Here is a 13,430-nt window from a genome sequence, read left to right on the forward strand (position 1 = left end):
CGACAGGTAACACATCTGATAGATACTGGAGAGACCAAAGATTTGCGAGTCGATTTGGAGAATGTGGTCAACTCCTCGAACTCTAAGCTCACAAGAAATGGTAGGTAGACTTCAAACAGTTTTGAGTTGCGACTGTGGATATTTTTAGCCTCAACAAAAGTTTACAACATGGTTATATTTTCATTCTAGAACTTCTCCTTGAGAAGCAATTCCAAGGTAACTGTGGATTGCATGCTGCCATGTCTTAAAGACAGAAAAACTTTGCAATGTTTTCCATAAAAAGTAACTGACCCAGGGCTGCACGATTAATTTTATATTTATTATTTATCTTGATATAATCGTAATGATTAGTTTGGGTAGTGAAATTGGTAAAATTGTATTTTAGAATATCTATTTGTGTGTTTGGACAACCGCAACGCATATTTTTTATTTACTTGTTCAAAACAAATGCAGTTTAATGCAATGTTTTTAATTGGTCAACATTGCCTGTTAAAGCTCAGCTCATCTACGGTAAATATTATAAATAGACCATTTTGATGCATCGCACGTGAAATGAAACACAATTGTTTAATTGTGCAGCTCTACTTTTATATAAACTGGAATGGAATATTTTAAAGCTTTACTATTAAAAGCACCTGTTGCACTACTGTTGTTAATATTATGCACTAACAAACATTTGGGGATGTTTACGAATAGAAAACAAAATTAGAAACTGTCTTAACCATCTCCCGACGTCTTGGATGTTCTGTAACCTCTCGAAACGGAATGAAATGCACCCTGAACGTTTTTCAGAGCCTGATCTGATCATGTGACTAACCGCCTGGATGCCGGAGCGCCATGATACTGAATACTCTCACACTTCAGAAAGCTTGGGAGGATGTGCTTAACTTTACTTTGTCCCTCATAGAATCCGTTGTGCGCTCCAGTAAGCTGCTGAACTGGTGTCAGAGGCAAACGGAGGGCTACCGTGGTGTCAGCGTGTCTGATCTCACCACGTCCTGGAAGAGTGGCTTGGCCCTGTGTGCGGTCATCCACCGGTACAGACCAGACCTCATGTAAGTGCCACATGCATTCATTCATTCATTTATCTTCTATATTTAGAGATGCAGGAATGGAGGACAAACAAAGCCTCGGAGTTTTGGTTCAGGCAAAATAACAAACCTATAATTTGAGAGGAGAATGGAAGTATGATGTCTCTGCCGTTCAAAAAGACAGCAGACGAAGGCAACTTTAAGAGAATAGTATGAGAATAATAGTGTGTTTTTTTGTGCTTTGTCGTTCTTATTAACAGTCTAGTTTACATAGAAATCTAACCCACAACTTGTATTTTGGGTGTTCTGAAGCCATACAGTTTCTTTGGGTAAAGGATAGACCAAAATTTGGTCTCCTAAAATATCTATTCATGCTTCAGCGGTGCTTGAAGTTTAGCAGCTCTTGATCACTACATTGCTTGCTTTGTATCTAAAACAGCCGCTCAAGAAGCTGTGTTTCAACCATTGTGCATCTTCATTGAGCGATAATATCATTGCAACAGCTGAAGAAACATTTCTGGGATATAAACAATCAAGTTGTCTTCACCTCATTACCTTTGAAGAGCTATTTCCAGCTCTGTTTAATATGATACCGTTTTATTTACTTGGCTTACTTGCGTTTCGTAAAGCACACTGTAATAACAGTACAGCTGGGGCAGTCGCTCTCGTCCAGCAGGGGAAAAGGGCAGGACCACTGCTGTTGCTATTCTTACTCTGTGTCCCGGTCTGTGTAACGGCCAAAAGCATATTATCATAACACTTATAGCAGACAGCGAGGGACCTGTAAAAGCTTCTTCTCATGAGTGGTTTGCTACACTCAGCTGGGCTTTACTGCATTTATGTATGTAAGACAGCATTAGCAGAATTCTCTCAGGAGGATAGTGTATGCCAGCATTTCCTTTCATCAATGGCTCTATCCAGACACTTACCAATGTAATAGTGTGATTTTTATGTACTTACAATAGTAAACAATGGTGCTGCAAATAAAGCTCCAAGTTTAATAAGGCTGTACTGTTTATATCTTAACCGAGTATGCATTTCTTGCCTTATGCCAGCTTTAAATGTCAAGTTTAATCAATCGGATATCTTGCTTTTGTAATTAGCATGTTTGTACTAATGCAATAGTTTTATGATATATTTACATGCACATTTATTTAGTGCCATGCCACATGAGCATAATTGGCACTATGGAGATGTTTGTCTCATCTGTTATGTTGTTTAACCGTAGTGACTTTGAGTCTCTGGAGGAGAGGGACGTGGAGAAAAACAACCAGTTGGCTTTTGACGTGGCTGAGAAGGAGTTTGGGATATCTCCCATCATGGCTGGGAAGGAGATGTCCGTTGTGCTGGAGCCTGACAAGCTCTCCATGGTGATGTACCTCAGCCAGTTCTACGAGATGTTCAAGGACACTGTGCCACCTGGTGGTGAGTTGTAGCTATAACAATATTCTTTTACAGAAATTGTGAAGATTGAAAGGAATGTCTATTAGAGCTGATGCCTTTGCCCACTTCCCTAGAAAGACATAGTAATTTATTTGTAAGTTCTGTTCATTTGTCATTCATATTTTTGTCCTGTAACAGAAAACCACAATTTAAGCCCAGAGGAGAAGGCTGCGTTGATTGCCAGCACTAAATCGCCCATCTCGTTCTTCAGTAAACTGGGTCAAAGCATCGCCATCTCCCGCAAAAGAAATCCCAAGGTATTGTGGGCCCTTTTTTTTTAAAGAAACCATAGCTTACTTTCATTACTGATTAATTATTTATTATATTTATTATAGACCTATAAAATATTGTTGTAAATGCTCAAGTTTTCCTAAAAAATTTCTCGCAGGACAAAAAAGAAAAAGAACTGGATGGAAAAAGAAGAAAGACCAGTATAGCAGGACAGTCAGAAGATGTAAGCTCATTTCTCGGTTCTGTGATAAATGTACAAAGGATTCATTAACATTGTGAAACTCACTCAAAAAGCTTTTATTTCTGATCTCTAAACCTCAGGAGGAGCTGCAGAGGGTTAATCGAGACGACAGACCGTCTTTAGCCAAGGCTCTGGTCGATCGTAAAATCGACTCCGCCGCAGCAGCGAACAACAATAACAAAGTGAAGTCGATGGCCACGCAGCTTTTAGCGAAGTTTGAGGAGAACGCTCCGGCACAGTCTACAGGACTCAAGAGACAGGTGAGCTAGAGATTTGGTTGAAAATGACAACGCTTGGTGTAAGGGCAAGGAGGTGTAGTTTTGTGGGTACACAACACAAGTAGGTCTAAGTAATATTATGTTATTAACTCTCAGGAGATGCACTGAGAGTCGGTGTTACTGATTTTGTTTGTGAGTTATTTATATGGGGAGCATGGTAGGAATGGTGCTTGTCTTAAACTACAGCAATCCAAGAACTGTAGTGAATGTGTAATGGCCAGTATTTATTTATGCTGTGATCTGTTCTAATGGACAAATTGACAGGACGATTGACATTTGGTAGTATTTAGGTGCTTGTGCATTGGAGCACTGTGGTGCTGATGCTGCTGTCATTCGGAAACCTTGTATCTCCATATCTCCATATTCCGTGATTTTTATTTTTTGCCATAGGTCATTAATATAAGTCACCCTTAATGTTTGGACTGGGTTTTGCACATATTTAACCAGTAAAACGTATAAAAAGTGCTTGTGGACTTTGACAACACAGCTGTAACAAATCTCAATAAAAGGGAAGGAAGGAGTCGGGAACCGGAAGACATTTAAACAAACATTTAATAAAGTAATAATAGCCGGCGGCCCCTCACGGACGACCGCCGGCGCAATAACATTAACATAAACATAAATACAAATACAAATACAAATACAAACACAAGTTCGGGCCCGGTCCTCTCTCTTCGACGGTCCGGTCGCTCGTTCCTTTTATGCTCCCATCTCCTACGTGATTCGAGCCCGGTGTGCGCACAGCTGGCGCCAATTCACAATTACTCACCGGACTCGAACCACGGTCTCGCCCCGCCTACTCTACTACATACCCCCATCACCCCTCACAGGCCGGGGGGTACCCCCGCGACTGTGCAAGCTCCCTCCCCCTCCCTCGGGGGGGTGGGGTGGGGGGTATGCAGCGACGAGACGAGACAATGGAGACGGGAGCCCTCGGAGCGACCGGAAAGAGAGAGGGGAGAGAGGAAAAAAAAAAAAATCCGGTTCCCCGACATGCTGCCGCTCGGTCCTCAACCAGCCGGAGTACTCTCCTTCGCGGTGCCTTGCGGTGGCCCTGGGGCTTCGGTGAACGGCTCGACCGTACGCCCCCTGGCGGCCGGCGGTGGCTCCTCCTTTATCCGGGAGTCGGGGCGGGTTACCCGTCCCCTGTTCCTCCCCCTTGGGCGGACGGACGCAGGCTCCGGCCTCTGGCAGGCGGTGGCTCACCCGGCACTTCCGCCCCCTGCTCCTCCCCCTCGGGGGACGGACACAGGCTCCGGCCTCTGGCGGACGGCGGCAACCCCCCCCCGCTCCCACTTGGACGAAAGCCACCCCACCTCGACCCAGGGGCGCGGCAGCAAAGGTCGCCGTTCCACCGAAGTTTTGACGGTGGCCGCACTGTGCACTTCCGTTTCCCCAGAGCCACCGCTTCGGGCAGCCACTGGCGGACGCCCTTCGTCCGCGCTGCCCGAACTCTCCGGCACCGCGAGGCCACTCGGCGGCGAGGACTCTCCGACAGCATGTCTCTCCTTCCTCCCGGGTTTCGGCACCAATGTAACAAACCTCAATAAAAGGGAAGGAAGGAGTCGGGAACCGGAAGACATTTAAACAAACATTTAATAAAGTAATAATAGCCGGCGGCCCCTCACGGACGACCGCCGGCGCAATAACATTAACATAAACATAAATACAAATACAAATACAAATACAAACACAAGTTCGGGCCCGGTCCTCTCTCTTCGACGGTCCGGTCGCTCGTTCCTTTTATGCTCCCATCTCCTACGTGATTCGAGCCCGGTGTGCGCACAGCTGGCGCCAATTCACAATTACTCACCGGACTCGAACCATGGTCTCGCCCCGCCTACTCTACTACAACAGCATACAATCTTTAAAAAGTACTGTTTTTTTCCCGAATTTGGACACTCAAGGTTTCAGAAGGTCAGCGACGATAAGAGTTAATCTTAATTTTTGTGTCACTCTTCGGTCGAGCATTTGTTTTTGTTCATTGATCTGTTTCCTTCTACTTTCTTCATGAAAATGGTTTAATACTGTTGACTTACTCTAGAAGACTTTTCTGTTAAGTTCAATTTGTTGTTTGCTCTTTCAAGTTGCGTTTCCTTTAAGCATATATTGTTTTCTGACATTTCTTACTTTTTTCAATCTTTTCTTTTGCATTTCTTCTCTCACAACTTTCATGAACATTGACGCTGGCACACGTTTGGCATTGGCACTTGCTCACGTTTCATTGGTCACTTCAACTGTCCTGTACATGACACGGGTCACAGGGGCACTCAATGCCCAACCTGGGGCTGCTGATGGGCCCCTCTTTGGCCCCACCCACTTTCAGAGAGTCAGCACGGCTCACTCCGGTCCCGGAATGGAGGAAGGTAAAAAGTGTAGAAGACCCCCGTTTTCCCAGATTCCCATTTCACAAACACCAATTTACCTCACCCACTCTCCTATTTAATGTCATGGTCTTTTTGTTTAGATTATTATTTGTTATTTTTATTTTTTAATAAATACTTTTTTGAGTGCAGACCTTGTTTACCTTTTTGGATTTTTTTAAATAATACATGACTCACAGGTTTGAGTTAGTTTGCCCGAACAATTAGAGCTAGTTGTTTAATTTTTAAGTTCATTTTATTTATATTGCTTTGACAAACAAGATTAGTTGGCAAGCAAAATGTTTGATGAATTTGAAATTTTGGGAGATTTGTAAAACTGAATTTGCAGAATTGTGTGTATAGGAAGAAAGCATATGACATGATTATGTTTGGACTGTTTGTACATGCGTGTGTGTGTGTTAAGAGGCGCACACAGTTACAGGAGCAGATGAGTTTTCGTTATAAGGAGAAACTGAAGCATCAGACTCTGCCCATGAGACAAGAGCAGGTACAGATAGCTGGAGTAAAACACGAAATGTTGTCACCTGTGGTTTCTCTAGTATCTCTTTTCGTGTGTTGTAATGTAGAAAAACTTGAGATATACAAGGTGATAATTGAATACCCCCTTGACTTGTGTTTACTTGTGCTGTTGTTGTAGTTTCCTGTATAATTACACTAGAAACCTAGAAGAAAGGTCTTTCAGCGCTGTGCTTTATTTGCATTTCCTGTTTGAATAAAATGAACGAACCAAATGCTTTGCTTATAGTTCTGGCGCTTTGATAGACCTCATTCTAAGATTGTTGAGGTTTAGATGTGGTTTGATAGCTTTGATATGCAATCCGTGTGCATGGGAGGTCTGTGTGTGTTTACGCAATCCTAAGTGGCCCTTTAAATCTCTTGGTTTGAAAGATATTTCCTTTTTTTATGTTTTACTGTTGTTTGTCATCCATTAACAACATTCCTGTCACTCATCATGTGCTTTAAAAATCCCACATGTGAGAGTTTTTCCACTGATTTGAATCGATTTACCATAACAGGCACTGAATTATGAATTCTATGAAACATTATTAAATGTATTAAGCTTATCAACTCTTAGGTTTCTTTAAAACACTTAATGGCCAAATGAAATATCCTGAATCTACAATATATATTACCCAGCTCTAGATAGAAGTCTGTCCTTTGTGTGTGTAGTTTCATAGAAGTCTCATTACGGTCTAATTTCTCTGAAGGCCAGCAGCGGTACTGAGGTCTGGAGGAGCTGCCCTAAGAAAACCATTTTCCTCTCTTCTTCCTCACCTTCATCTTCCTCCTCATTCTCTTCATCGTTTCTTCCACACACACAGGTGACACTGAGCATTATTCTGTTGTCTGTCTTTACTAACTTCGGCACCTCTCTTAGGGTCTGACTCTAACAGAACATGCACTTTTTGAGTTAAGATGAAATCTAGAAATAAAACATAGGATAGAAGTAAAGATAAATAGGAAGAATATGTTCGGAATTTGACTGCTTTTAGTCACACAAACATTGATTAATGTTTTTTTCTTAATTGATCTCATTCCGTGTCTTTCGTTCCTAAGCAGTAGCAATGTTAATATTCTGAATCGTCTATACACATTTCATATGCAAATATAAGGTTTATAGATTTGTACTCGAATTACCAGCTATCACGGTTTTACCATTTGGAAAACAATGTGTGGCAAAGAATGCAGTTATGTTTGAATTTAGTTCAGTTTTTTACACTGCAAAAAATGACATTCTTACTAAGCATTAATAAAAATATCTAAAACTTCTTAAAACAAAATATAAATACTTGATAAAGAAAGTGGCCTTAGATATTAAGTATTGTTTTATGAAAAATAATCTAAGAAGTTTATGGTAAAAATAAGCAAAAAAATCTTCCAATGGGGAGAGATAAATAAACTTTAATTTAGTTTGACTTTTGTCTCAAGTACCTAATTCAAGTTTATTTTTCTCAGCCCATTGGCAGATATTTTAACCTTAAACTTACTAAACTATAAAAAAATTATCTTTAAAGCCACATTTTGTAAAATCCGCCACTAGAGGGCGCACATTCAACAATGGCGTGGCATGATGACACTGTGAAGGAGCTTGAAATGATGGGATCTGTTGTCTTCAACTCCACCGCTGATAGCCATCAATCAGACGGGAACAAGAAATCATTTTAAACATGTTTCTACATCAGTAAAGGCGGTTGCAAAGGGTATCGCGGATATTGCACCTTTGACAGGCGACTGCCTGGCCACGTGTCACTGTTTAAAATAGCGATTTTCTAACGATTTACAATTAGTTGGAAACATTTGAGGTATTGCACTCAACTGAAAAATATATATAACACTTGCCTAGTGCTTTGTGGATAATTTGGTGCATAATTGTTACAAACTGTACCTTTAAAATATTATCTGAGGTCACTTTTTTGTCAAGAAAGTGGATCTTGATTTAAAAATGTTTAGATATTTGTGCTACAAAACAAGACAAAAACACTTAGTAAGACATTTTTTGCAGCGCATTGACAAATGTTGTCATTATAAATCACTGAACTGGGTGATTGTTCGTTAAGAGCACAATTCTTGTGAACTTGCGAACTTGCATGTGTTTGTATGTAGAGAAGTGGATCTCTCCCTTTTTAGGATTTCTTTTATTTTCTAGGATTCTGTATGCGAAACCCCATAGTTTGAATTCCAGTTGAGTTTTCATCAGCCTCTTCATTTACAGGAACACAGTCTGCCTAATGTGGATGATTTAGAGCCTTTTTACATCCCTAGTGTTCATGAGAGAGCTGAGACGCTAGCTTCTAGATTTAAAGGAAAATCTGCAAGGAAGAAGAAGCCTCAGGTAGAGCAATTCACAGCAAAGAGAAAACATGGCATGTTCATAAAAAGATGGTTTACCTCAAAAATCATCAGTTTTCAAAAACTGTTTTCTTGTTTTTTGACGCAACAAAAATTGTTATAATTGGTCATTTTTACTTTTTACCTAATTGAACATTAGTGGAATATATGTTTAAGTTATCTATTTCATACATTGAAAATAAAAGCTGTTTTTTCCCTCTCAATCCCTTGGAGGTTATGAAAAAGCCATCACGGTTCTTTATTGAGCAGTGGCTTTTGACCCAAGGTCTGAGTCCTGAGCAGCCTCTCCTTCCCTCTGACCCTGAGCATCAGGTAGCCCTGCCCGTGCATGCCATTAACCCCTTAAATTTGGAAAAATTTCAGTGTTGTGCATGTGATTTAGCTCACGGACGATAATATTCATTGTTAACACAGTGACATGAGTGCGTCTCTCTCAGCAGAGGGAAGTTTTGCGTTCTGATGATCATGTGCCTTTACACATCCCCAGTATTCAGGAAAGAGCAGAGAGGTTAGCCTCACAGTTTAAAGACAAGCCAACCCAGCCCAAGGTGAACTGTCAACAGCAGCTGTTTTTGAAAACAGGATTTATTTGTTAACACTGAAAGACTGTCACGCAAACAAACGCACAATTATTTGACATGACCACAAGATGTGCGTTTTTTCCCCTCATAATCTTATTGTTTGCCTGCACTTGTTTGCCGTCTTCATCAATGTTCAGACATTTCTCACCAGTGCTGCCTCTCTCACGCTATGTTTCTTTCAAAGTCAAAGAAACCGACGTCACACTTCTTCACAGAGCAGTGGTACAGAGCATGTGACGCAAACTCTGATACCCCCCTTTACTCCCCTGGATCTTTCCGGCAGGTAGCAGAGATGTGCTTGGATGTGTTTTTCTAACTCTCATGGTGTTGGCATCTGGTCCACCTTTTTCACAGAATAACCGAAGCCAGCATGTGTGTGGCACTTTATAGCAGATAACAGTTTGCTGTTTGAAAATGGAGTATGCTGTAATATACTTTGATAATGCTGTTCATACTTTGTCTGGATGTGACGTATATATGTGGATATTTCTGGAAAGCTTTATCTGGGTTTCAGATATCTGTAACGCGTATAATGAGCTGAAGTTACGTAATAGTGCATGGAGGCATTGAAGTTAATCTGCTTTGGGAAGAACCTACAGTAGTTATTGCACATGCAAATGTGGATCTTCATGGTGCTGTTTTCAAATTGGATTTGTGTGATTTTAAGTTAAAGAGATTTTTTTTGTTCATTTTCTACTAATAGATTTTCTTGCCAATTCTGTGTGTAGCACCTTGCGAGTTACACCTTGTGCCTTCTGACATCTATACATCTGAACAACCAAGCATGCTAGCATCTTTTATTCTCCAGCCACGTTCATTTTTTGTAACATCTACCGTATAGCTTTTCTTGACCTTTTATGTTTATCTATCAAATCCGTTTTTCCTTTTTCTCCTCTCAATTATTCTTTCGTCCTGTTCATCACCTGTAGAAGTATGTAAAGATGTACACAGGGGGTGTGAGCTCAATGGCAGAGCAAATAGCCAATCAGCTTCAGCCCCAGGACCACCCCAGGCCCCCTCTTGAGAAAGTGGATTTGGTAAGAATGTTTGGTGTTGTAGTGTTCCCCTATAGCGCTGTGTGTACCATTGAGAATGGATCTTAATGCATTGGTTACTTTAGGCATGTGTAATCACTTTGATGGTTACAATGTCAAGCATCCAGAGCACAAAATAGCGGAGATTGATTTGCTGTGTACATAGCTGTCCAGTTACTAGTATGCCCACCCTGCCTTTCATCCTACATTGATAAGTTTTGGATTTTCAACGCAAGTTGATGGCTTTAATTTCATTGTATCTTGTATTTCTTTGTTCTCACTGGAAACAACTTGTGTCTCAGCAGGGCTCTTTGCGGAAGGAGTTTCCTCAGAACATCGGCGGCAGTGACGTGTGTTTCTTCTGTCGGAAGCGGGTCTACGTCATGGAACGCCTCAGCGCAGAGGGAAAGTTTTTTCATCGCAGCTGCTTCAAGTGTGACTACTGTGGCACCACCCTCCGCCTGTCCTCATACGCCTTCGATGTTGAGGATGGTAGGAAATCTAGACAAACATTGTCATCCCTCATGATTATATCATTTGTTATTTCATAAATTAAAGAATATGGTGTTAGTAAAATCTAGACCTTACTATCGCTGCATTCCTTCTGAAACCTCATATCTCCTTATTTATGGAAACCGTAAATCGTTATTATAGGTCACCCTTTATGTTTGTCAATGGGTTTTGCAAATATCTAACCAATAAAAATATTAAAAAGTGTTGTCAGTGTTTTTTCCTTTTCCTAAAAAACAGCAAATTTTGACTTATGCAAGGTTTCAGAAGGACAGCAACGATCATTCAAAACAAAATCTTTGTTTCTACTTAAATTCCTATATAAATAAATGGCAAACAGAGTGGGACCTACAGTATATACTATAAATTAACTACATCAAATCAACCTTAGTTTTGGAAACAAAATATTTCTCATTTTATCATTTTTAATGCGATGGGACCAAATTGCCTACACCCGTTGCAGAATTGGCTATTCCAGGATGACATGTTTTAGTAGATTGTGCTGATTTTAAGCCTGTGAGAAAATATTTTTATGCAAGTAAATCCTTTCAAGAAATTTTAATAGCCTAACACCAAATACATATTTTTATAGAAACAATTAATCATAAAAACCTAATATAACATAGACTATAATATTCTCGCCATGAAAATAAACATGGAAGCTTGTGTGGCATAAAACAAGCAAACAAACTGGTTTCTACTGGGTTGTTTTTGTTGTCCTGTAAGGAAATTATTGATAAATGTGAGAATAAAGCACTCTCTTCAGTTCTTCATAATTGCTTGCTCATAGTTTGTTGACATGACTTGGTCTTTGTGACTAACACACTGGGATATTGTTGTTTCAAACAGACTGTTTTGCAAGCTCCCACTTTGTGCTGTAACAAATATTCAAGTCAGGAGGAAATCGACATTGCTGCATTTGGGAATTCATGCACTACTTTGTTTGTGGTTTTTATGCGATTTGTGCTGTGGCCATATGGTAATTGCGTTTTTATTCTTGTAGGGAAGTTTTATTGCAAACCGCATTATTGCTACCGACTGTCTGGTCTGGCGCAGAGGAAACGGCCTGCACCTGCCCCAGCTCCTGCAAACCCTAAGGTACTAAATCAAGCGGGTTTAATAGACCACACTGTTTCAGTGTTGGCACAGTTTTTCTGTTTTCAAATGTAAAAATCAATAGTGTTTATCTAGATGTGTTTTGTTCGCTTTATAGGAGCCCCAGATGTTAGCAGTAACACCCCACACATTGGACGCCCCAGGCCAAACCATAAGTTCTCAGACCCCTGTGGAACGCCGGCCCTCAGGTACCCGCCTTTCCTCTGTAGGCCCTGTCCTGTGCGTCTCTCGAGGAGTAAGGGCCTCCCTGCGTTCATTGCGTCAAGCAATGTCTTGGACTTGCCACCAGGTGGCGCACAATCCCTTAAATTCCCCTTTTCTCCTTACCTACTGCATATATCTTCTCTCCTGCTTTACTCTCAACATCCTGCTCAATATTCTCTAGCATGAAGCCTTCAGCTTATGAGCCGACCGGGCACCTCCCGCCCACATATGCTATGACTTCCTGTGATGTTGTGCTTGTTGTGTTGTACACTCATGATGTCACAATGATTAACACTTTGTAAATATCTTGGATGTTTAGTATGATTTTGTTTTTTGTGTGTAGCCTAATCCAGTTTGTTTGGATGTTAGTGAACCATCCAGGCAAAAAAAAGTGTATGCCTATATAGTTGTATTTATTAAATAACCTTTTAAGATGCGGAAAAGTCATAAGTAGTTTTTTTGCCTGTATGTGTTAGTGTGAATGTTAGATTGTGTTTTTGCTCCTATTTTAGTTGCAATCCCTTCTATCTGTGTAGATATTTCCCTGTGATGGTGGATTTAATTTCGTGATTGTCATTTCTTAACTCTGCACCTTTGTGATGTAGTGCTTGTGATTGGTCAACTTTGTGAGCTTTACCTTTCCCCTCTCCTATTAGAGCAGCTTATTTCTGAGCTAGTGCCTGCATCAGTGCCTGTGATTGGTCTACACTTCCATTTGTCCTTGCATCTTTATCCTGGTGTCTTTTCACTCCTGTTTCACCTCCGCATACTAACAGCACTGCTCTGACATCTTGCATGTGTTTATCATAATAACGAAGTTATTGCAAGTTTATGCTACACAGGATAAAATATTTAAGATAGCTTGATTGAATATAGTTATGTATGGTTGCAGTTAGATAACTAGTTATACTACAGCTGTTTTTAAGATGTTTTAGCAAAATATTGGCTTAATTTTAGAGGTAGAATTTTATTAAGAAATGACTAGGTTGTATTTTAACAGGAATCACAACACAAATATATTGTCCTAAAAACAGATTGAATTGTCTTGCAAAATATTGCTTTTTGTAATTGTTTGATTTTCGGACAAAATATGACTTGTGTGAGATTCACTCATGATGTTTGAGTTTTTATTCTATATTTTAATATTTCTTCAGCAGTTGAAAGATTAGATTAGTTTGGAGTCATAGATATACACGATTTTGACGATGCTTTTTTGACAGGGTCACTTCATAATCACTTCACATGAGTGGTGCTCACAGATATGAAGTGGTTTCTGAAAACATTGTTTATATTTCAGTTGTGGGCGACAAAGTTTGTTTTTGCGAGTTTGGATTGCATGCTTCACCTTTCTTACCACTTTCACCTACACAGTCATAGATTTTTGAGTTATTACATGCACATTATATTGTTCTCACTGGCTTGTTTTAGGGGTTTACTTTAGGGGCCACATGTTCATTACTACATCCACAAGTTCATTGTTAAAATAAAATTATTCAAAGCGCTTCCGCTTTTCTGAGACTTTGTCTT

The 13,430-nt window shown here is 40.3% G+C and overlaps 1 protein-coding gene across 4 annotated transcripts in view; it reads left to right on the top strand.

Moving 5' to 3' along the window:
* The window catches only part of mical3a (microtubule associated monooxygenase, calponin and LIM domain containing 3a), a 55,314-nt gene that overhangs the window by 19,053 nt on the left and 22,831 nt on the right, over positions 1–13,430 (top strand). For 2 of the 4 annotated variants that reach the window (XM_056765899.1, XM_056765900.1), the window contains exons 11-19: positions 7–100; positions 908–1,055; positions 2,260–2,456; positions 2,613–2,731; positions 2,863–2,928; positions 3,027–3,206; positions 10,379–10,565; positions 11,587–11,681; positions 11,797–11,887. In XM_056765899.1, the coding sequence (XP_056621877.1) occupies positions 7–100; positions 908–1,055; positions 2,260–2,456; positions 2,613–2,731; positions 2,863–2,928; positions 3,027–3,206; positions 10,379–10,565; positions 11,587–11,681; positions 11,797–11,887 (1,177 nt within the window). Of the gene's footprint in view, positions 1–6; positions 101–189; positions 217–907; positions 1,056–2,259; positions 2,457–2,612; positions 2,732–2,862; positions 2,929–3,026; positions 3,207–5,488; positions 5,591–6,011; positions 6,096–6,816; positions 6,931–8,321; positions 8,442–8,671; positions 8,771–8,895; positions 9,007–9,223; positions 9,323–9,968; positions 10,077–10,375; positions 10,566–11,586; positions 11,682–11,796; positions 11,888–13,430 lie in introns of all 4 variants that reach the window. The other 2 variants (XM_056765898.1, XM_056765901.1) reach the window with 2 other exon arrangements.

This window comes from Triplophysa dalaica, chromosome 14, assembly GCF_015846415.1.
Source record: "Triplophysa dalaica isolate WHDGS20190420 chromosome 14, ASM1584641v1, whole genome shotgun sequence".
NCBI lineage: Eukaryota > Metazoa > Chordata > Actinopteri > Cypriniformes > Nemacheilidae > Triplophysa > Triplophysa dalaica.